The following is a 22,508-nucleotide window of genomic DNA, read 5'->3' as shown; positions in this document are numbered from 1 at the left end:
AGCGAGCAGCATGGTGGCTGGCGATTGAGGGAGGCGGACACATGTGGGGAGAGACAGGCCGCAAGGCAAGGCAGGGCCAGGAGGGGGAAATCCTGACCCGCCTCTTTCCCTCCCGCCTGCTCTGCTTAAAGGCACCGTGGAGCAAGCTCTCCAAGGCGCTTTGAGTCTCCTCAATGGCTTTGCAGTGAGTTCTGCAATGGCTGGGCGGATTTATGACCCTGGCGGGCTGGATTCGGCCCGCGTCCCATAGTTAGAGGACCCCTGACTTAAGACAACAAACTTCATGAAGCTCAATCAGAACATACCAAAGTTTATTGAGTATTTCAAAACAAAACAAAACAAAAAGGTTTGTTTTCATAAGGGGGAAAAAAGGAGCGAGTTGCATTCATAAAAGTTAACATTCACATTCCATTGTCATTATATAAAGCAACATGAACGTATAAAATTGCAGTTGAAGTGATAAAAATTAAGAATGCAGTCCTGCTGGGTTTTCGCAAGAAGCTGAAAAATGCATCTTAAAATCTGTATATATAATTTTACACCCTCCCCCCCACCCCATATTTACAAAAACAAATGAACAAATGTATTTCCCAGAAGTTCTGCTTCAGATTAAGTCAGGCAAGTTTCAAGATATTGACACAAGTCTCTTTGGACTGGTGTGGCACAGGTGCAAAGCTGAATTTAATTTTTTGTTTGCTTATTCCGTGTCACTGGCCATATGCAAATTTTCAGCAACAATTATATTGCCTTGGGAAGAGGGAGAGAAGCCACCAGCCACACTTAGTTGCTGGAAAATACAGAATGAAGTGCAGAGAAGGTTAGTATTGATTAAGGCCCGGTCTATGCAGAGAGCAGATCACCTGGGAAAACTGCAGCAGAACTATACCATGTTAGAATGAGTTTCCCGTGAAAAGGAGCACATCAGGGAGCCGTTTAGGCCATTTCTCTCTAAAATCCAGTTTTCCATGTGAAGCAAGTCTGACCACCATCCCACTGGAGGACACAATGGACAGGGATGCAAACTGGGAGATCCCCCATCTCCTATCTAAAGTGGCACAGTCCATTTTTAAGCACCCACCCCCATCTTTTCTGTGTTGTAGGCCAGACGAAACCCATCATTTTACAAATGGGATTTCAAAGAAGCCATCTTTCCTCTTTTCTTCCTCCAAGCCTCTGCATAAATCTCAATGAACTGCTAGGTTCAGGTTACTTTCGGGTGGACTGGGCCCTTCAGTGGAGCTGAAATGAGGTGGCTTGTTATTTTCGAAAGCAACAAAATGCAGAAACCATACTTTGGTAAACTTACCAAATTAATGTTACTTGGGGGTAGGGAGGGTGGATGGATGGGTGATAAGCTTGAGGCTTCTCCTGACTCACTTTGAATAAAAAGCACACACACCCCCAAAAAAACCAACAACAAAACCACAATAAAACCACCACACTCCTTGGACTACACCACACTCCTCGAATAAATGGGAGGTGCAGAGTGAATCCTAATCACAACCACTAGGCAAAAGGCTGCCTGTAGGGAGCCTGCCATCCCCCAGGTGTTGTGGACCACAACTCCCATAATCCCTTATCACTAGTCATGTGGGCTGGGGCTGATGGCAGCTATGGTCCAGTAACATCTGGAGGACCTCAAGGTTCTCCTTCCCTGATACAGAGAACATTATAGCTGAACATTTCAGCACTAGCACTGAAGAAGTCACAAAAGCACTGATTGAAATATGCATATAAACATCCCTCCCAAATGGTTTGGCACTCAGGCTGCCATTCAAGCTGCCTTTTGGACCTATCTGGACACTGCAGGGGAGACATGGATCAAATTAAGAACTGTTATTCCAAGAGTGGCAAGAGCCACACCACTGGTTTCTTTCCCGAGAGATGTGGGTCATTGCCAGCCTCACCACTAAGATCTAGCAATTCTCCAATATGTCCTTTGTAGGCACAGCGGAAGTGAGAAGTTCTGATTTACTGGCCCCGTGTTTTCTTTTGAAAAGAGGTGGCAATGTGGAAAGAATGAGCAAAGGAAGACTGAACTTTGATTAAATGCTGGGGAGTTTTAGGAGCAGCCCCAGTCACCACATGCCACATCATCACAGGCTCAGATCTGCTAAAAAAACGTTTTAACTGGACCATACATATGCCCTACTATGTGGAATTGCTTGCTGCTGGTGAATATCCTTTGCCTTGCATAGAAGCAATGTGTGAACCGAAGCTTACACTCTTTTAACTTGAATCGTAAATTCCAAACCAGTTTTCTTTGGGCCTCTTCCACCGTTGCAGGAAGTGCTGAGATTGTGGGCAACACTCACGGTAAAGGAGAGGGAGGGGGAACCCGTGGTGCTCTGTGTCCACTGCATGTGCCCAAACAAGCCGCATCAGACACTACATGGCGGCAAACGCATGCACCCACCGGACACGTGCAGCTGAAGGCATGCTTGGCATTGCACATGCAAAATAGCGCCAGGTGTCCACACTGAAAGGATTCTGCAGGGGCGTCTTTGAAACCTATTGTTGGAATTGGCCATTAAGATGTGCCACACTTTGGAGATTGAAGGTGATGCGTCTCCTGCCTCCCTTCACAGAACCGAAGGGATAACAGTACAGGCTGTTTTAGGTTTTGCATCCCACACCCTTTCAAAAAAAGGGGGAAGGGAGGGCTGATGTCTCATGGGTTGGACCTGCCACCCGCTCAACAGAATACGGAAGAGGAGGACAAGGTTAGCACAGCAAAGAACCCATGGCTTGCATCCTTCGACGGTGCTTGGGACACTGACTTGAGCTTGTGAAGAAGTCATACATTCTAGGCAATGTGGCAACCTGCATCCAAAAGGCAGGTGTGCAAGCCCATCACAGCAGAAGTCAAAGCAGGTCAGAAAACGCAGGTCCCACATTTTCACACAGCCAAAGGACACCAATCTAGAGTTTGGGTGAGTGGGGGGAATAGGTGCATGTTCACTTTGGCTGTGAGATACCTGTTTGGTGGGAGAAGAGAGAGCCTGGACAAAGGACACATTTCAAAAAGGTGGGAATTAACCTCAGGTTTTGAGATAGACGTAGATGCTGGGAGAATGGGTGCTTCAGTTGTTTTGTTTTTCAGGTACTCCTGATGGGTCGGATAGGATGGGAGAAAAAAATGGTGTGTGTGTGTGTTTTCTCTAAATGTCCACATTTTTCCTTTAAAAGGGTATGGCACAACTTTCTTATTAGAGAAACTGGGGTGGCGATGGGGGAAATTAAGATTCCGCCAACAAACATCGTTTATGGCTTAGCAACATAATGGTTACCTACCAAAAATTCCTAGTGCTATTTTGGGGGAACTGTAACATACCTCTTGTGCTATATCTTTGGTTGGAAGGGGGGGGCAGAGCCATACACAGCTCTTCTTCTTCCTTGGACAAGGGTGAAGATGGCTGAACAGAGGACAGATCATCCATCGCAGTGGGCAAAAATCTCACACAATTTTTGTCATCAAAACAGCAGGGTTGCTTTCTCAAAACTTGCATTAGGAAGAGGGAGGAACAGATGAAAAGGATGGCACCCCCCTTTATGTTGATTTTTTTTTTAAAAAAATCACAATGCAAACCAAAGGTCCTCTTAAAAAAAAGAAAGCCAAAAAGCCTAACCAAAATATTTGTATTTTTCTTCTTTTTCTGGTGGGCCTGATTTGCTTCCAAGCGTTCATTTTTGACTCCGAGAGTGCTGTTCGTTTAGAACTGTGTGCTGGGGTTAAAATCTTTGCATCTGAAGTATCCTGAGATGGCAACGTTCTGCAAAATTAGTCACGGAGCTCCCTGGCTTTCCTTCAACGGTGTAGCTGTTCCCCCGCGGTTTGTAGGACAACAGCATTGGCAGCTCCACGGGGTTAGGCTGTAAAAGAAGAAAGGGGGGGGAGAGACGGAGGGCAGGGGATGGGAAGAAAGAGAGAGAAATTCAGCTTAAGTTGTTGTTGTCAACATGGACCAGGAAGGGAAAGAAACAGATATAGCAGAGTGGCACCATGTCAGAAACCAAGGCTTAGAATTTGCAAGGAGTTAAAGAGCTACATGATTTGGAAAGGGGTTAGGGAGGGAAAATGCCAAACCAAATTCATAATTAAGCAGATAAACGCTATGATTAGAATTCTGGGAGCTATAGTTTGTTAAGGGTGCTTCCCCCCCCCCACTCCCAGAGCTACACATCCCCATGTGTTTTATCAATCAATCCCAGGGCACTCTGCAAATTGCAGCCCTGTGAGGGTAAACAGGGGTCTCCCAGCAAACCTCTACTCCCTTGGTGAACTACAGTTCCCACAGTTCTTTGGGGAAAGCCATTGCTCTTCAAAGTGGCATCCTAGTACTTTAGACGTACGCTGGGGGTGTGGCTAGTGGGGATAGCAGAGCATTATGTGCATTCAAATGGGTTAATTGTGCAACTCCGTTTACGGAAGGACCTCCGCACAGTGCTAAAACACACACTTCGCATGCTCCTCTGCTTTGCTGTGATTATCACAGGACGTTTGGTGCCTCTGTGAGCAGCCACATCCCCCCCCTTCATGAGATATGGGGACAGGATTCTTTCATTCGCCAAGCTGAGGGGCAAGTGAGGAGGGAACGCTTGAGGCTGCCAGAAAATAAAGAGCTTGGGTGCCACCTAGCGTTGAAGGGAAGGTTTGCTCTCTTGTTTTCTTCCAAGTATGAAATCTCACCTCACCTTTCTGCTAACCACGGCAGCTTTCCACACTGCCCACTTAACAAAGCTGCGTAGATGTAAATGCAAGCTTTAGAGTTCTACAGACTGTAGTTCTTCATGTGCCTCCTCTTTGAGAGGTCTGGAGGGTGGCAACACGAGAACAGGGCCTTCTCTGCAGTGCCTCCCCTTCTGTGGAATGCTATCCCCAGGGAAGTTCGCCTGGTGCTTTCATTATACACCTTTAGGCGCCAGGCAAAAACATTCCTTTTTAACCAGGCCTTTTGGTTGATTTGATTGACATCCTAGGCCCATTTAAAATGTGGGGGTTTTGGGGGGGTTATTGGGTTGTTGTTGTTGTTTTTATTTTGATTATGCATTTTGTGTTTTTTATATTTTGATTTTATTCTGTGAAGATGCCCTGAGACCTGCTGGTATAAGGCTGTACTGTGTGTGTGTGTGTGTGTGTGTGTGTGTGTGTGTGTGTGTATACTGTATATTCAATAAATAAATTAAAAATAAATAAATAAATAATAAAGATAGAGTTTATTTTAAGGAAGATGTCACTGTGCAAATCTGCCTCACTGGTTTCTTTTGTGTTTATTTGTTTTAAGAGGCCATGGCAGAGCTATTTAACTTTTATGAGACTGATTCTTATCAACAAATGATGGTATGTCATTTTATTGTTCAGTGCAAGTCACCGAAGTTACACTGTAGAATGACAGGGTGTCCTCCATGTATTTTGGGGTTTCATATCTTGATTTTACTTTGTGAACTGCTCTGAGACCCTGGGTATGGGGCGGTATATTAATTCAACTAACAACAACAACAACAACAACAACAACAACAACAATACTCTAGAGGTGGGGAACACTGCACCCTTCCATTGCTGAGGAACAATTCCTATCTTCCTTGGCCACTGGCCATGCTTGCTTGGGCTGATGGGAGTTGTAGAGTTCAGCAACATCTGGAAGGCCAAAGTACCCCCCCCCCACGCCTTCCCATAAACTAATAGGAAACCCATGTTCCCAGGTACCAATTCTTACTTGGCCGAAACAGCACCATCCACACACAAGGAGATTCTCCCAGTTGGCCTGCAATGACTGAACTCTGGTATCGGCCTCTCTCTTTCCCCATACTTTATATTTAACTGATGGGACAGATGGGAATTTCAGAAATTGTAACAGGGACGGAGCATTCTTGGGACTCTCCTCAGTCACTGTCGCTTATTTCTGACTTTGCACCTTCCTCAGGTGTTTCTGCCTGGCTGGAATGTGTCCTGAACTCCCATAACACCTCCTTGCTTGCCTGGATGGATAGAGAGGGTTGGGTGTAGAAACTAGAGTACGGCACAAAAGATGGCTTCATGTTCATTGCTCCACTCTCTTGTAGTAATGGTGGCCTAAGGCAAGCACAACCAACTGAGGTTCACTAGGCCAATGTAGAGCAGTATACTAGTTCTGCTGTTGGATGTCATTTGGCAGAAGGGAATACATAAGCAGGGGGCTGGCAACCTTGCTGAACCATTTCCCACCAATGCAACGTTTGTGTTTGATTCCTCTGTTGTACAACATTAAAACTCACCTGTCTGCAAATGCAATAATCCTTGCATTAACAAACAGAATGAAGTCCATTGTTTATTATTGTTCTTAATTATCTATGGACATTCTTATAGTTGTGTTTAGCTGTTCTTGATTTGTTATCCATTTGGAAGGCAGATTTTAGCGTTTTATAATAAATACATTTTAAAACAAACAAACAATGACTTGATGTTTCATGTCCCCATATTATGTAACAGAGGAAAAACTTGAAAACAGAGATGACTATTATGGGCATGAAATGGACCATATGCATCTACAGGGCGATATTTTAAATGGAAGTAGGATGGTGATTGGTTTGGCATTCTTCCCTCTTGTTACATGTGGCAATTAACACACTATTGAGAATCAAAAACATTTAGGAAGGAGTTGCGTACAGTGTGTGAAGAATACACAACAGACACAGAATCCACAGACAGATGGACTCATGTTATATCAACAGGCAATCAAAGACAGGTGATGTCAAAATACAGAGATTTTGCAAGTCTTATTCAGATAGGAGCAGCATGCAGCTAGCAGTTAAATACCATCAAATCATTTAAACACCTCACAAGTGCAATGCCAGAATACTTGGGGAGTCAATGGAAGCCAGTTGTTCTTTCCTTCCAATTGAAATTTTCACTTCTAGAGTCACCAAGAAACCAACATGGATTCATCGATGCTTAAAACTGAGCACAATTCTCCAAAAACCTCTTGGGCCCCACTGAAATCCACAGAGGCACTCAAGTCTCTGTGGTTTTTGGAGGACTGTACCAACTGCAGGTTTGATTAACTCCAAAAGAAGCTTATGCTAGGGCTGGGGCAATTACTTCTTTGGGGAATGAGCTGGGATTCACCTCTCCTTCTGTGAAACTTGTGATGGCTATGGGGCTCCAAATGGGTTCTGACAATCTGCTCCACCTTAGCTTAGTGGTACAGGATTTGCCTTGTGTGCAGAAGGGCCCGAGTTCAATCCCCATCATCTCCAGGTGGGGCTGGGAGAGAACCCAATCCTGGAGAGCCACTGCCTGTCAGTGTAAACACTACTGAGTTAGATGGACCAATGGTCCGACTCAATATAAGCTAGATACCTGTGTTCCTTGCAAGCCCAGAAATATCAGACTCTGTATCTGTTGAGACACACAAGGCTCTACACACCACTTTGCACACTGGCACATTAAGTGCACTTAATGTAACAGAAAAAGCAATAGAAGTGGTGTTTGCCATAAAACCTGTGCGAGTGAACCCAACTGGAATAGAAGCCACACATCCCCCAATCCCAAAGGTCTCCAAGGCTTGGGCAAACACGGAGCTAACTATCCTCAAAAAGCAGCCTTCCTGTATAACCAGCTGCTGAATAACTATCACCATACCAAGGTTCTTTCTAAAAGGATTAACGTACAAAGGCCACGGATATCCTAAACACAGTAACTACAATCTTGTGGCTCAGGATGTTGACATAGTCAAGGCAGAATGAATGAAGGCAAAATGAGTTGGGCTTATTCACATTTTTAAGGGGGGGGAGGACAAACAGAAGGACCTTCTGCATATAGAACAGATCCCACTTCCACTGGCTGCAGCTCATCTGCTGATTGTACAAAAAACTGGAAGGGTTAGGATAATTTGCAGCTGCCTGCTTGGACAATGGCTCTCATGGAAAAGTTGACTAAATGCTAAAAAGGCACTGAACGGACAGCAAATGGAAAATGATTATGCAGAAATACAGCATGCCTTTGCAGCAGGGGTAAGCAACCTAAGGCCCATGGGCCACAAGCAGTCCATGGGGGTTGTTTAACCAGCCCACGAGCTGCCTCTGACCGAGCCGTCTGCTTGGAGAGTTCCCACACACTGCGCCAGAAACTGTATCTGCACAGACAATGGAAATCACAAGCGTGCACAATCTGGCCCATGGAGGGATCTCTGCTGGAGTGAACCAGCTCAGGCAAGGTAAATCTTGCCAACCGCTGCTTTATAGCATTTGTATCAGAAACGGACTCAGGTGTGCAGTCTCCAGGAATTATGTCAGGGTATATTAGGCTAACTTCTGCACCTTATTCTCATGAGAGATGAGGATTTTCCCCTCCCCCTTTTATTGTATGGGGGCTTCTCATGTTGTTATATCTGCGTACTTCAGTTTTGACAACAAAGGTTTCAGGGAACTGGGGATGTCTCATAGTTTTTATGGCCAGGGTTGGGGGTATCTGGCAGCTCCCCTGGCTTTCATGGCTCCAGGAAACAGAGAAGTAGCCACAGGTTGAGGGACCTGTGGAAAAGGGCAACGAAGACCCAGAAGTGTGCAGGAGTCGAGAAGCAAACCAAGCTCCTCTGGCTTCTGGGCCTTTTTGCAGAAAAAAGATCCATGCATCTCCAAACACCTTCTAAACCTCAAACAAGATGGCCACAAAGCTTTTACTGAACGAAAAGCTTTCAATGCTCTGGCCTGTGCTAGATATTAGGTTACAAAGAGAAGAGGGGAACACCCCTCCCTCCTGCTTCTGGTTATCTTGCTTTTAATAAAAACATCTCCACTAAAAAAGAAGAAGAAAATCCAAAACTCCCAAATGGCACCCGAAACCCGTATGGCAGGCATTGTACCTGGCGATGTTTGGCAAGGAGGGTTGCCAGCCCCGGTGGTTGAGATTACAAGAATCACATTTTAATTGATTTCAGGGATCACTTGGTTAATCCATGCCTTCCCAGGCCCTAATTCTCGAGAACAGGATACCTGTCACAATACATTAGATTCGTCTGAGAAGGTTCTTAAAAGGAGAGGTCTGACTGATGGTCTGGTCGGCACTGAACTGGCTGCAATCCTAGGGCGCCCTCTTTTCTGCAAAGGGTGAGGCAAACAGAGTATAAAGCACGTGAAAATGCAACAGATGATCTGGGCAAAGCGAGGTTAACAAGGCAACGGAACTGAGCTCTGGAAGCTAAAAAGGAAATGAGAAACGTTAAAAGGATGGGGTGGTGGGGTGGGGTGGGAGTGGAGAGACAGCACACAACTTACTGTGAGAAAAGCAGACCAGTTTGTGAAGAGGAGGAAAATCTCCTTCCCAGATCTCAACTGAGAAGCATGTGGTTCGTTTTCACAATTCCACCCCACGCAGCAAACAGAGAAAGCAAGCCCCACCCTATTCGCTTTCTGCTCCATTCAGAGTGCTTACATGCCTTCAACGACTGCCTGCTATCCCCCACCTGAGAGGCCTCACTGATTCTGAGTTCCATCTTCCTAAGGACCTGCCTAGTAAATTAACCAGGATTCTCTGTGTACTAGCCTCACGGGGCCCTTCATGGATAGGAGGGAATGGCAGGGTGCAACACTGGCCCCCATTGTCACCTAGAGGTATGAAGCCTCTGGACTGGCCAGGCCTTGTAAAATGTATAGGCCACCAGCCACCTATAGAATCATGGAGTTGGAAGGGACCCTGACAGCCATCTAGTTCAACCCCCTGCAATCCAATTTGAAACCAGCTTTGTAAATGTGCTGGAAGTTTTATTGCTGCAGTCTTGCAGCTGCCCGTTCCAGCTCAACAAAAAGGTTCATGTCTATATACTGCACTTTGTTCCTGTCTTAAGTGTATTTTGAAAAGGTGCCTAAGCATCATTAATGCAAGCACTAGCCTAAGCTTAGGGAAAAGGCTGTTCCACTGCACAGGGGCCACCACAGAAAAGGCCCTCCCTCTAGCGACTGCTGGCTATATTCCCATAGCCTTCAGCATGACAAGGCAGGCCCCACCAAGTAATTGTAATGGTGGAGAGTTTTTTTGTTGTTGTTGCCCAGGAGGCCAGGTATTCATCTTCCACACCCTGACTTGGTAACTTTGTCAGGTGGGTGGGACACCCAACTGTCAAAGGGGTGGGGGAGATGTTGCTCAAGCAGGTTTGAACTCCCTGTGTGTTACCTGATGGGCAGGGAGTTCACCCCTGCTTTGTGCAGGGCTTGGCTGAGCCAGCCAGTTCCCAGCAGGCATTCACTAGCTCACCTGAAATGAAAAGGGTTCAACTCCCTGCATCAGCAGACATGCAGGAAGTTTTCTCCTGCTTTATGAAGCCGCGTCTTTACCAGCCCAACATCTGACACAAGTGTGGTTTAGGGGGAATCTGCCTCATCGGCCAAATGGGGAGGCCTGGTGACCCAAGACTAGCCCATGGGCTGAAGGTCCCCCCACACCTGATGAACAGCAATGATACCTGAAGTGGTGCAAAAACAAATTAAGACATTATAGGTCAGTACCAACACCTGGCCCAGTAGCTTATCTACAATCCGTGTTAATTCATTTAAGAGTGATAGGCTGCCCCAGTAAGTAGCTTAGCGGCTGAATTTTCCATTATCTTGCAGCTTCCTGACTAGCCTTTCACAAAACTGAGTAATAATAATAACAATAATTTTATTATTTATACCCCACCCATTTGGGTGGCTACCAACAGAACACTAAAAACAGAATAAAACTTCAAACATTAAAAACTTCCCTAAACAGGGCTGCCTTCAGATGTCTTCTGAAAGTCAGGATAGTTGCTTACTTCCTAGACACTTGATAGGAGGGTGTTCCACAGGGTGGGTGCCACTACCGAGAAGGCCTCCTGCCTGGTTTCCTGTATGGAACTATGTTATGGAGCTATGGGTGGCATTTTAATAGCATATATACATTTATTTTTGTTAGGATTTTGAATACTGCGCAATCCTGCCCTGCATTTATCAGATGAAGGGCAGTCTAGGAATTAGGCTAATAACACTAAAGTAAATGAGGTGTTAGGGGAGGGGCTGTACCTCTTGTGGGGGAACATGTCATGCTGCTTCCAGGGTAGTTCATCCCCACTCTGCTCAATTTTACCCTTGGACTGCCATCTGTCCAGATTTTAATTTGCTCTGAACTCATTTTAAGATGTATTTTAATTAACTGATTGCCTGTTTTATGTTCTTTGTATACTGTCTTAGTTTCATGATGTTAGCTGCCCTGAGCCCGGCTCTGGCTGGGGTGGGCAGGGTACAAATAATAATGTATTATTATTAGGGGTTCCTAGAAGTTGTCAGCACGTGACAGTGTCCACACCCTGAGAATGGCTTCGACCAGCCAGCAAAACCAGGTGAGGGCAGCTGATGGGTTCCAAACCCTCAGTGAGATGGGGACTAACTCATCAATCTGGGAAGGAAAACTCTTGATCCTAAACCTCTGCTGCCTTGTGGGATAACTCTGGGAGAAGAAAAGGCTAAGGAGTAAACCCTACAGTAATCCAGATTGGAGGCCCTAAGGTGGTTGGATGGCACCTTGTACACCTCCTTCTGGCAACTTCTGCAGCCAAGCTGGTGCCAAATGTCTTTCTCTGCTTTTTCCTGGACCACATCAGGGAGGCTAAGGGAGGTGGGGCTTGTTGCTTGGGCAGCCCAGGGCCTCCATGTACACTGCCCAGAGGTCACTCTGGTGATGCTAGTGCAGCAGAAACAACATGGGAGGCAGCAGTTATGAGTTAAAGGCAGACGCTGTGCTTCTTCAGTGGTTTGATTTCACACACACACACACACCCCGGAGGTGCACCCCACTGTCTCTCGAGACAGATCCATGCCAACAACAAATTAATGCGTTTCTTTTTAAAAAAAGTGTCTCCCCACCTTCAGTCTGAAATGGTACCTTTACATTATCTTCCTCCCTGGAGCTCCACCACTGCATCCCATTGAAAGAACTGCCTGGCAGCTGACCTGGGTGAGCTGACGCCACCAAAGAGGGAGCATGGAGGCAGGGAGAAGGAGAAAATACTAGACAGGCAGGGGTGATGGTCCTATCTGTGGTATTTGCTTTAGTTTTTGTATTTCCTCCAAGGAGCTCAAGGTGACGCACTTGGCTCTGTTATCTCCATGCTATCCTCAACCCACCAACCCTGCAATGTAAAATCGTAGAAATGTGGAGTTGGAAGGGAACTTGAGGTATCTAGTCCAACTTCATGCAATGCAGGAATATGCAGCTGGCACACGCAGGGATCGAACCTGCAAACTTGACATTGTCACTACTATTGTCAGCAACTGCTAGGCTGACAGGTGGTGACTTTATGTGTAAAGTGCCTTGAGTCCCGTTGGGGTGGAAATAAATTGATAATGATGATGAAGCTGATGATACTGGTTACTGGCCCAAGGTCATCCAGGGAGATTCCTGGCGGGAGTGGGGATTTGAATGCAAGTCTAATACCCTAACCATTACACCACCACTGGCTCTTCCATGGATGGTTCAACCACACCAGCTGCTCAACCCTGGCAGCTGCAATCTCCAAGCAGTCAGCTTCAGAGCCTTGTCAGGAACAAAGACAGCTGGGCTATTGGGGAGGGGGGGAGATTGGGATGCCTTTGGGGAAGGGGAGAGATGGAACGACAGGAGGAAGCAATGCACAGTGAAAAGCAGAAATGCAAGGAGATGCATCTTCAAAAGGAATAGGCAAGACACACACACACATTATCAAGGAGCTTATATGTGTAGAGAGAAAGGAAAGCAGCTAAGTGGCTCAAGGGCTTCCAATTATTAGAGAAGAAAGATCACCTTATTCATTCAGAGAAGCTGTGATTGCTGGAAGTTTGAGAGAGCACGAAGATAGTAGATGTTCCCGAGGAAGGAAGGCGCCTCGTTACCTGGTTCAGAAGGGCACAAAAGAAAAAAGGGGAGATTTCAAAGAGGCAGGGAGGTAGGTGGGGGCAGAAAGGAATGCGGGGACAGGCGGGGGGGGGAGCAAGAGAGAGAGAAATTACAAATGAAGTTTCCACTCAAATGCCTCCTCAACATGGGGGAAGGCGCTGTTAATAAAAACCAGGGAGCACAGAATATGTTGAGATAGAGAAGCACTGAAGAGTTAGAGACAAGAGAGCAGCAGTTTTTAAACGGGAAGACTTGGGGAACAAAAGCACAGCGACTGAAGCTGATTTGTTCTGAAATAGGCCAGAGGGAGGAGGGGAGGCTTTTAAAAAATCAGTTTATCCAGAGCAGGCAAAAAAGGGGGGGCAGGGAACACTTATCTGTATCGCATTTTTAAAAATTGTGTATGTAATCTTTTACACTCAGGAATCAGCCCTGCTGGCTCCAGCACAACGCCCATCTCGTTTCCAGGCATCTTGTTTCCAAAGGTGATCAGTCAAATACTTTTGGATTGTTTCCGTTTCCTGAACGGGGGTGGAGGGCTAATACAATTATTGGTGGGGTGTGTGTGCGTGTATGTATATGTGTGATATATATGCGTGCACCTGAATGTGGGCGCTTCCTTGGGGCTGCATTGAACTCTTGGTGCCATTGGCCAGAGCATGGTCTGAAGGCACATGGTATCATCGCCTCGTCTGATGGATCTGGGACATGTCAGTGTCAGGGTGGGTGTTCACTAGGGAACCACATATCCTCTGCCTTGGTTGGGTTCCACGACAGACAAGAAGGTGGAATGTAAACATGACAAAAAAAATTATTGTTTTTCAAAATAAAATAAAGGACCTCTCCACCTCAAAGATTTTGTCTAACCCTTAAGAGTTTCAGTGTAAAAAGAAATGCAGGATAGCTAGCAAACTTTGTCATAAGGTAACCTATTACCATCCAGATGTTGGACTCTATCTCCCATCAACCACAGCCATGGTAGTCGGTGATGGGAACTACAGCCTAGCAACACCTAGAACAGTGTTTCTCACACTTGGGGGCCCCCAGCTGTTGTTGGACTACAACTGCTATCATCCCTGACTACTAGTCCCGCTAGCTAGAGATGATGGGATTTGTAGTCCAAAAACAGCTGGAGACCAACGTTTGAGAAGTACTGGCCTGGAGGGTGCCACTTTGAGTATGCCTCTCATATGGAAGGTGCTGCCACAAAGGAAGGAACATTCTTTTGTCTACCGTCATGTCAATTTCATTGGGTGACTCTGTCTCTTTTCTGGGGGCAGGAGAAGGTGTATCAAACTTCACTTGCTCTCAATTCTTCTCCCAATTTTTATAAAACTCTGCCATGTTCCTAGAACATGGGGAGAGGAAGCTGATATGCTGAGGTGTTACTGAATTCAACTGCTGTCAGACGCAGTCAACATGGCCAGCCAGTCAAGGATGAGAGCTACTATAGCTCACCAACATCTGCAGGGCCACAGATTTCGTATCTTTGCTTTAGCCTTTCAGGAGGGAAAATGCTCTACCACCTCTGTTCCCACTCACTCGGGTTGCATTTTCACACACCTTTGTTTTTTTGTTTTTCTTAGATTGGCCAACCAAAGCAGTTGAATACGTCACACAATACTATACTGTGATACCAGTTGTCTCTTTTTTCCCTGATAAATCTTTCACAAGAAAACCTTCTCATTTGCCAGAACCGATAGTTTCTCTTGGGAAGACTGCATAAAAATTCGAGGATCAAAGGACAAAATCCTTTTCTCATTTTACAGCTTGAATAAAACAGCCACATATAATATTTATTCAAGCTGTAAAATGAGAAAGGGATTTTGTCCTTCGATGTGAAAAACCTCCTTTCTCCTTCCATGAGTGCCTCAGACTCCATACAGGGTTATATACACCTGCATATAATTTTAGGAAGTCTGCTTCTGGAGGCACCATCATTGAATTTTGTTCCAATGAACAGTCATCTCATTAAGTTCACAGGAAATCTTGGTTTCCAGAAGTTGGCTGTGCACAGCACTGATTGGCTGGAACCTGGAACATTGTGAACACCCCTTTCTTCCCAGAGCAGTTTTGCAAGTCTACTCCCCGCTCAACTGTGCTCTGTATAAAAAAAAATTAAAGGAACTGACTGTAAAAAAAAGAACTAGAACACAGATTTTAAGAGGGAAGTGAACTGTCTTGTCTCTCTTGGACTCCACACCAAGAGAGAACTTAAGCACACAAGACAGCCACTTGTGCTATTTGTTCATCCCAGTTTAATGTTGGGAACCCTAACTTGGTGCCCGGGGGCACCACGGATCCTTCTTGGTGTGTGCCAATACCCGCTATCCCACCTACCCACTCCTCTCTCCCTCTCTTTTCAAAGAGTATTTTCATTTTGAGGAAAGGGTGTTTGGTTGGGCTTAGGGATGAATACGCCAATTGCAGTTTCTCTGAGTTTCACATACTCCCAGTCATATTTTCAGTTCTCCTCACTTGTCTTCATGAAAATTCATCAATATTACAGTGTCACTTGCAATACTGCAACCCTGATAGACAAATGCTTGCAATTTTGCCTTAAACACACATTTTGCAAAGCAATTACCCCTAATATACAGCATTTCACATGCACAACTTACGTTATGCATTTTTTAAATACATTACTTGACTGGGTAACTGCATTGCAAAATGCAGAGGACTGCAAATTTCAAAGGGTGACAGAGTTTTGGTTATTCTTTCAGAAAGTGCAAAATAGGTAGGTACGCATTTAAACCCAAACTGAGCTGAACTTCTTCTCCATCCCTAGTTGGGGTTGTGCTGAACCAAAGGTGAACCACTCCAGAAGCTTTGCTAATGCCATCTTGGTAGTCAAGATAACCCCACAATTAACTGGTAGTTGCTGTAGCAAGGAGCTCATATATGTTTATATTCACTTGCTTTGATATACGCTAATTGGCTGGCTTTGATGTTATCCTTATCTGTGGGCTTCGGGTGCTGGGCTCTGAGCCCAGAAACAGGAACTCTCTGTAAGATTTGGGTGCTTGCCACCTATGTCCTCTTCTAGTCAGGTGAAGTGATGGGACGTCCTGGCCAAAGTGACGTTTGCTACTTTGTGTATAAAGAAACATATGCATGTTTGCTTGGGCACAGACAAGCCATCTCCTTGCTGCGGTGACACTTTCATGTCTGTAAAGGCTGGCAGGCTGATTTGCTGTAAATCTACACCTTTCTTTTAATAAAGCACTAGAACTGATCTCTCTGGCGTTTTTGGCATCCATCCTTGATACCCCTGCACCCAACCACTCCTTTGGGCTGGTGGATCAGAAAGGGTGATGCCTGGCTTTTTTGTTTGTGTGTGTTTCAGTGTTTTGCCCTTTTCATGAAGGGGACAGATCTGAGGTTTTCTTTTGTGAACTGGATACATTTTGATGCCCACAACGGATTGCAGTCGTACCTTGGTTCTTGAATGGAATCCGTTCTGGAAGTTTGAAAACCAAAGCACAACTTCCGATTGCCTGCAAGAGCTTCCTGCACCCAATTGGAAGCCGCAGAAGCTCCATCGGACATTCGGCTTCCAAAAAGGTTTGCAAACTGGAACACTCACTTCCGAGTTTACGGCGTTTGGAAGCCAAAACGTTCGAATCGCAGGGCGTTCAAGAACCAAGATATGACTGTATCTTGCCTTTGGGGGGAAAGTTTTTAATCTGACCTCCAAAATCACTAAACAAACTATTCCTCCCAATTCAGCCAGGGCTGGTGGGAGTCGGGAATATCTGGAGGGTCACAGGTCCCCACCCCGGCTCTACAGGGTACAGGGATGTTGCTGTGCAACAACTTTGCAGTCCTATTTGGCCATTCACCCTTACAGGGTTTGCAACTGCCTGCTCATCAACCCCACCACTTCTGGTGCAGTCCTCTTGCCTGGTCCTGCCTCCTTCCATGGGCTGGATGGTGTGGTTTGAATCAGGGAGCAGCAGTGCCGGAGCATGCCACTGGAGAACAGCCAAGAAGGACACAATGCCCTGTGTCCCTCACAAAAAACCCTCTGCCTGGAGAGGCAACTATGTGGAAAGGTTGCCCACTTTCCACATAGACTTGGAACCCTGATGCAATTTCCACGCCTTTTAAACCCTTTAGGAAACTGTCAGGGGACCTGCCTACTACTGTTTGCCCCTAAACGTGCTGTTAATGTAACTTGAAAGAGGGAAATGTTGGCCCTCCCACCATCTGCCAGTTAGAAAACACAGCAGGATTAGTGGATTCAAATGTGTCAAGGGCAAGAACAACAACAAAAACATACTGTGGTGTGTTCAAAGCACCTCACATCACACTGATGTGTTTACCAATCACCCCAAAAACATACGGGTGGGTAGCTGAGCCGAAGTCTGTCCTGTGAAATTGCAGTCTGAACTGGAAACCTTTGCTCAGTTTTAGCCACTGCCCTCTGCTGGCAAAGCTACCTTGCATAGTACTCCTTCGACTGACAGCTGCCCATTAAAAGCGTCTACAGCCTCCACAATTTATTTTGGGGTACTTTAATAATAATGCTGTTGTGCCTTTTTTATACTTTAGCAAAGACAACTCTTTGACATGTTAATTGTGTATAAAGTTTACTGTAAAACCGCATGAAAGTACAATCTAACATAATGCACACGGCAACATTTTTCAACACACTGTATAAAAAAAAAAAAGAACGGAAAATATTTCTGAAGGCATCACTTAGAACTCACCAAATCCTTGTTAAAACAATGCCAACTCCAGCATTTTTTTAAAAGAAAAGTAAGAAAAGGGAGACTTGCAAGTCATGAAATGGTTTATGGGCTAGAACCATATGAAACAAATATTATATGGGAGTTCTGATGCAGATGTAATACTGCTGGTCTCTCAACTAAGAAACTGGCTACCTGTTCCCTGCCCAGCTGCAATCCCAGTTTACCAGCTGCACTGGCACTTACAGTGCTTAGCATTATCCAGGATTCCCTCCCAAGCTGGTTGACCAGCATTAATCCAGGTTTAAGGCTAGAAAGGCAGGGAGGGGCTACTTATGCTCAAGGGGGAGGTACGGAGCTTATGAGCTCACAGATCACACACTTCCTCACCCATGGCTAGGATTTCCAGGGAGGTACATTTGCAGCAGGCGACTGTTGCCATGGCCTCACTGACACAAAGGATGATTCAGCTGGCAGGCCCAATCTGTCATGGATGGTGGCTGCTGGGGGTGAGTGGGTCAAAGTCACAGCTTCTGAGCAGCAGACACTTAGCAGTGTTTTTGAAAAACTGAGAACTAAGTACTATTCAACTAGCCCAAGTGAGGGACTTAAGACGGCTGGGGTTTAGTGCTTGTTAAGCATCACAGAGGAAAACCAAGCTCCCTTCCTGCTGGTCCCAACAGGTATGCTATGGGATTTATGGTTCCAGCACAAATGGCTCCTTGCAGTATCAGATTCAGACAGGTACGCAATTCAGCCCTCATCAGACATAAAGGGACATAAAGAAATTGGACATCTCCTCAACTCTTAAAAAACAAAAACAAAACACCACCTTCTGCAACTGCTGAAAGAGATGCAGGAAGCCCTAAGCAAAGGTCCAGCTGAAAACCTCAAAATATGGAGTCTGGGTCTGATTTGGAGTTTGGGGGGGAACGTTCTTTCTGGAAACCCCTGCTTGCGTTCTCGCTCGTCTTGGTCCAGCCTCTATGAGTTCAGGTCTAGACAGGCTAGATGGATGAAGCTGTTGTCTGCTACGCACTGCCAGCTGCCCTTCCATATCCCAGAGATATCCTCTTTGCTGATCTCGACAAAGAGCCATTGGCCGTCTATGAGGCACTGCTAGATAATCTGGGCAGAGCTTTCCAAATGTTCCAAACAGCCTGCCTGCCAAAGAGATCGCTTAGAAGAGGGGGATCCACTCTTCGGGTTCAGAAGTGTCAGGCTTCTTCCGTTCGCTCCTTACCTGGTGGCGTTTTCTCTTCATGCTTCTAAAGAGTTGGAAAAGGATCTCGGGGAGAAGGGCAAGTAAGATCAGGCAAAATATTGCCAACCAGACTGAGACAGAAGTCAGCAGCTGGGCAAAGACATGATACATTCTTTGTTGCTTCAAGAAAGGCCTGGCCGGAACAACAAAGAAGGAGGGAGAAAGAAAGAAAGGCACACATTAGATTTATTTAAAAAAAACAAACAAAAAAAACCACCCCTCAACCAAATAGGCTCATTCTTTTATTTATCCCAAAGCATCAAGATTTATGATATATCAATCTTGGGGTACCTCAGGTTAAGTACTTAATTCGTTCTGGAGGTCTGTTCTTAACCTGAAACTGTTCTTAGCCTGAAGCATCACTTAAGCTAATGGGGCCTCCTGCTGCTGCTGTGCTGCCGGAGCATGATTTCTGTTCTCATCCTGAAGCAAAGTTCTTAACCCGAGGTACTATTTCTGGGCTAGCGGAGTCTGTAACCTGAAGCGTATGTAACCTGAAGCATATGTAACCTGAGGTACCACTGTAATATGAATGTGAAAACTTATTACAAGCAACAGAAAGTAGCATGGAGTGTTCCAGTTCATGATGCCAGCCGGCCATGCCCTCTCCCAGGCTATTCCATTACATTCTCCTTCCTACCCATCTGGTTTTCCATGCCCCTCCTAAACAGTCACTCAGTATTCCCAATGACCATTGGGCCTTCACTGAGCCATTGCAACCCACCCCCCATCTTGTTCTCTCAAATATGCCGATAGCACCTTCATTGAACATGGATCATGCCATTTTGCCCACACAAATCTTTTGCTATTTTGTTTTCGATGTCTTACGTTCCAGTGGCTGTTTGTAGGCTCTGGTGCCAATATTTGTGATTCTAACGAGGACTGTCATTCTGCTGTTATTTTAGTGGTCTGGGATTGTAAGTAGACGGGTGAGTCTTTAAAAAACTATGCATGCACATGCAAGGACTGGCACTTGGGAGACCTGAGGCCCCTATTATAATATAGGATTACCATATTTCTCTGTGTATTAGACTATATTTCCTCCTATTTTTTCAAGTTTAAAATTGGGGGGTTCACTTGTACATAGTGCATATGGGGGACTGGCGATTGGTTTCTGTCGCGAGCAGATTGTCAGCAGCGATTGGGTGGGTGATTGGTGGCTGTGGCCATGACTGCGGTCGATTGGCATCCGCTGTGGAAATTGGGCGGGCGATCGGTGGTTGCTGGCAGCAAGCCTGCAGACAACTGGTGGCTTTGGCGACATGAGCGATTTTTCAGCATCGGTCAGGCGGGTGAGTGATTTTTGGCAATCCCTGCCGATACCACAACTCTGGGCAACCCCCTCCCCGAAAAAGCTTAACAATTCTGGGCAATCTCCCCCCATTTTCTTTATTTGGAGTCCCCAAAAATAGAGGTCGTGTTATACACGGGGGCGTGTTATACATGGAAAAATACGGTAATGCATTTTATACTCCAGCCCCATCTGTGCACATAGAATCACAGACCAGAGTTGGAAGGAATCACAGGGGGCATCTAGTCCAACCCCCTGAAGTGAAGGACTCTTTTTGCCCAACATGGAGCTCAAACCTACAACCCTGAGATTTGGAGTCTTGTGCTCTACCAACTGAGCTATCCCTATGAAGCTAACTTACACTGAGTTGGGCCACTGGTTCACCAAGACCTGTGCTGTCCACTCTTGTTTAGCCACAGCTATGCAAGATTTCAGGAAGGGGTCATTCTCCAGTTGACCCTTTCAACTGGAGATACCAGGGGTTGAATCTTAGGCCTTCTGCATGCAAAGCGTGTGCTCTACCACAAAGGCACAGACTCTTCCGTTTGGATCTCAGGGCCACGCCCTACACACAGAATTTATTGCCACAGCAGTCTTGTGCTGTAGGTGGACTCATTTGCCAGCAAGGTCAGCTAGTGAATTTCATGGCCAAGTGAGAGTCTGAGCATAGGTCTTCCCGCTACCTCGTCCTGAGGAAGGGTCATAGCTCAGTGGTAGGAGAGCACATGTTTTGCATCCAGAAGGTTCCAGGAGGCATTTCCAGGTGAGGTGTAAAAGAGAGGCCCCTGCCTGAGAAGGCTGCTGCTAGCCATTGTTGACAATGCTGAGCTACATGGACCAATGCCCTTAGTTACCAGAAGGCAACTTTCTATGTTCCCATGTCCCTACAAAGTTTTAAAATATATTTTTAGTAGCAGTGAATAACCCCCCCCCCACACCAATCTCATTATGTTAAAGAAGGAGGCACCTCATATTTATTAAGTTATTTGTTCTCACCTAATTCCCCCCCCCCCAAACTTTTGGCATTATTATTATTATTATTATTATTATTATTATTATTATTATTATTATTTGAATTTATATACCGCCCTATATCTGGTGGTCTCAGGGCGGTTCACAGAGTAAAATGAAGATATAAAACCACAAAAATAAATAATAAGGAGGGGGAAGAAACAAACACCCAACAGCCACCCCACCCCCAAATATGCAAATACACTGCACTTAAATCTGGGGTGCAATCGGTGCAGATTACGCTGGAGCACAATAATATAAATTGAAAATAAAATGCTTACCAAATGATTCCTCCCCAGAAGAATGAGAAAAACACATAGAAGACCAAAGAACCCCAAATGACAAAGTGGGTCACCCACGTCCAGAACCGAGTGTCTAATGCCAGCTGGAGTTTTTGAAAAAGAGAAAGAGATAAAAGAGAACGGGGAGCTTTAGATACAATATGTTGTAGGGCATAATTATCATTAATTACTACAGCAGTTGGAGCAATAGGAAGAAAATCACTGCCAGTAACATCAATACTCCCCTGTACAACTAAATTGAGAGGTGGCTTTTTAAAAAATTCAAACGAGGACACTAACCTTTAGAGTGACGGTGAACACCAATACAGTAAAAATCATTGTTCCAAAACTCCAGTTCCCAGACATCTGAAAAACAGAGTTGGTTGATATATTTGCCTGGTCCAGATTTTTGAAAGAGGGCAGGCGAGGAATTAAACAGATGATTACAATGAACTGAATAATTCATCCCTACCCCACAGGAGCAAGATACTGCAATAATCAATAGAACATTTTCCCCTAACCAAACAAAAAAAAAAAAAACCTTGCAGAGCACAACAAAATCAAACAAGTAACATTTATGGCTATCTACTGCAATTTGCTCAATGATTCTTTTTTAAAAAAGGGAAAAAAGAAAAGAAAACGCAACCATAGTGGTCTCCTGCTTTTTAAAAAACAAAACAACCACAGGTGTGAGGAAGCAAGGTTAGCATTCCTTTCCACAAAGGTTTATGTTGGCTGGTAAGGGGTCCAGATGAAAGAATGCTTTGTGGTTGTACGACAGAAGAACTGGCACTGCAAGGAAGGTACAGTCTCTGCAGAGGATTCTGGGTAATGTTCTCGCACATGCACTCAGTCGAGGAGAAGGCAAATTAAAAAACAACAACTGATCTGTGTTTTTCAATCACGGGATGATGCAGCCTGCATCACCCCTGCCTTCATGGGGTGTGGAATTCAATATGGTGCTAAGTGGAGCTCCCCTACCACTCTCCAAAGCAGATTTAGGGGGTGCAGAGGGCACACTGAGGGTTGGGGTCCCACTGCGTGAGCGGTCTTTGCTCTGCTCACACAACAACTTAAGTTGAATCCCGTCCCTAGGATCCAATTC

General features: G+C 45.5%; 1 protein-coding gene across 10 annotated transcripts in view; it reads right to left on the bottom strand.

The window, feature by feature from the left end:
• Positions 1–290: 290 nt before the first annotated feature.
• The window catches only part of ATP11C (ATPase phospholipid transporting 11C (ATP11C blood group)), a 103,531-nt gene continuing 81,313 nt past the window's right edge, over positions 291–22,508 (bottom strand). For 4 of the 10 annotated variants that reach the window (XM_081897221.1, XM_081897225.1, XM_081897220.1 and 1 more), the window contains exons 26-29: positions 21,704–21,769; positions 21,404–21,507; positions 18,800–18,953; positions 291–3,873 (exon numbers count right to left, since the gene is read on the bottom strand). In XM_081897221.1, the coding sequence (XP_081753347.1) occupies positions 3,733–3,873; positions 18,800–18,953; positions 21,404–21,507; positions 21,704–21,769 (465 nt within the window). In that variant the 3' untranslated portion in view covers positions 291–3,732. Of the gene's footprint in view, positions 3,874–8,973; positions 9,179–12,772; positions 12,862–17,431; positions 18,954–21,403; positions 21,508–21,703; positions 21,770–22,508 lie in introns of those variants that run through there. The other 6 variants (XM_081897226.1, XM_081897222.1, XM_081897223.1 and 3 more) reach the window with 5 other exon arrangements.

This window comes from Podarcis melisellensis (genome assembly GCF_964234715.1).
Source record: "Podarcis melisellensis genome assembly, chromosome: Z".
Classification (NCBI taxonomy): domain Eukaryota; kingdom Metazoa; phylum Chordata; class Lepidosauria; order Squamata; family Lacertidae; genus Podarcis; species Podarcis melisellensis.
This window is presented reverse-complemented; position numbering and strand designations above follow the sequence as displayed.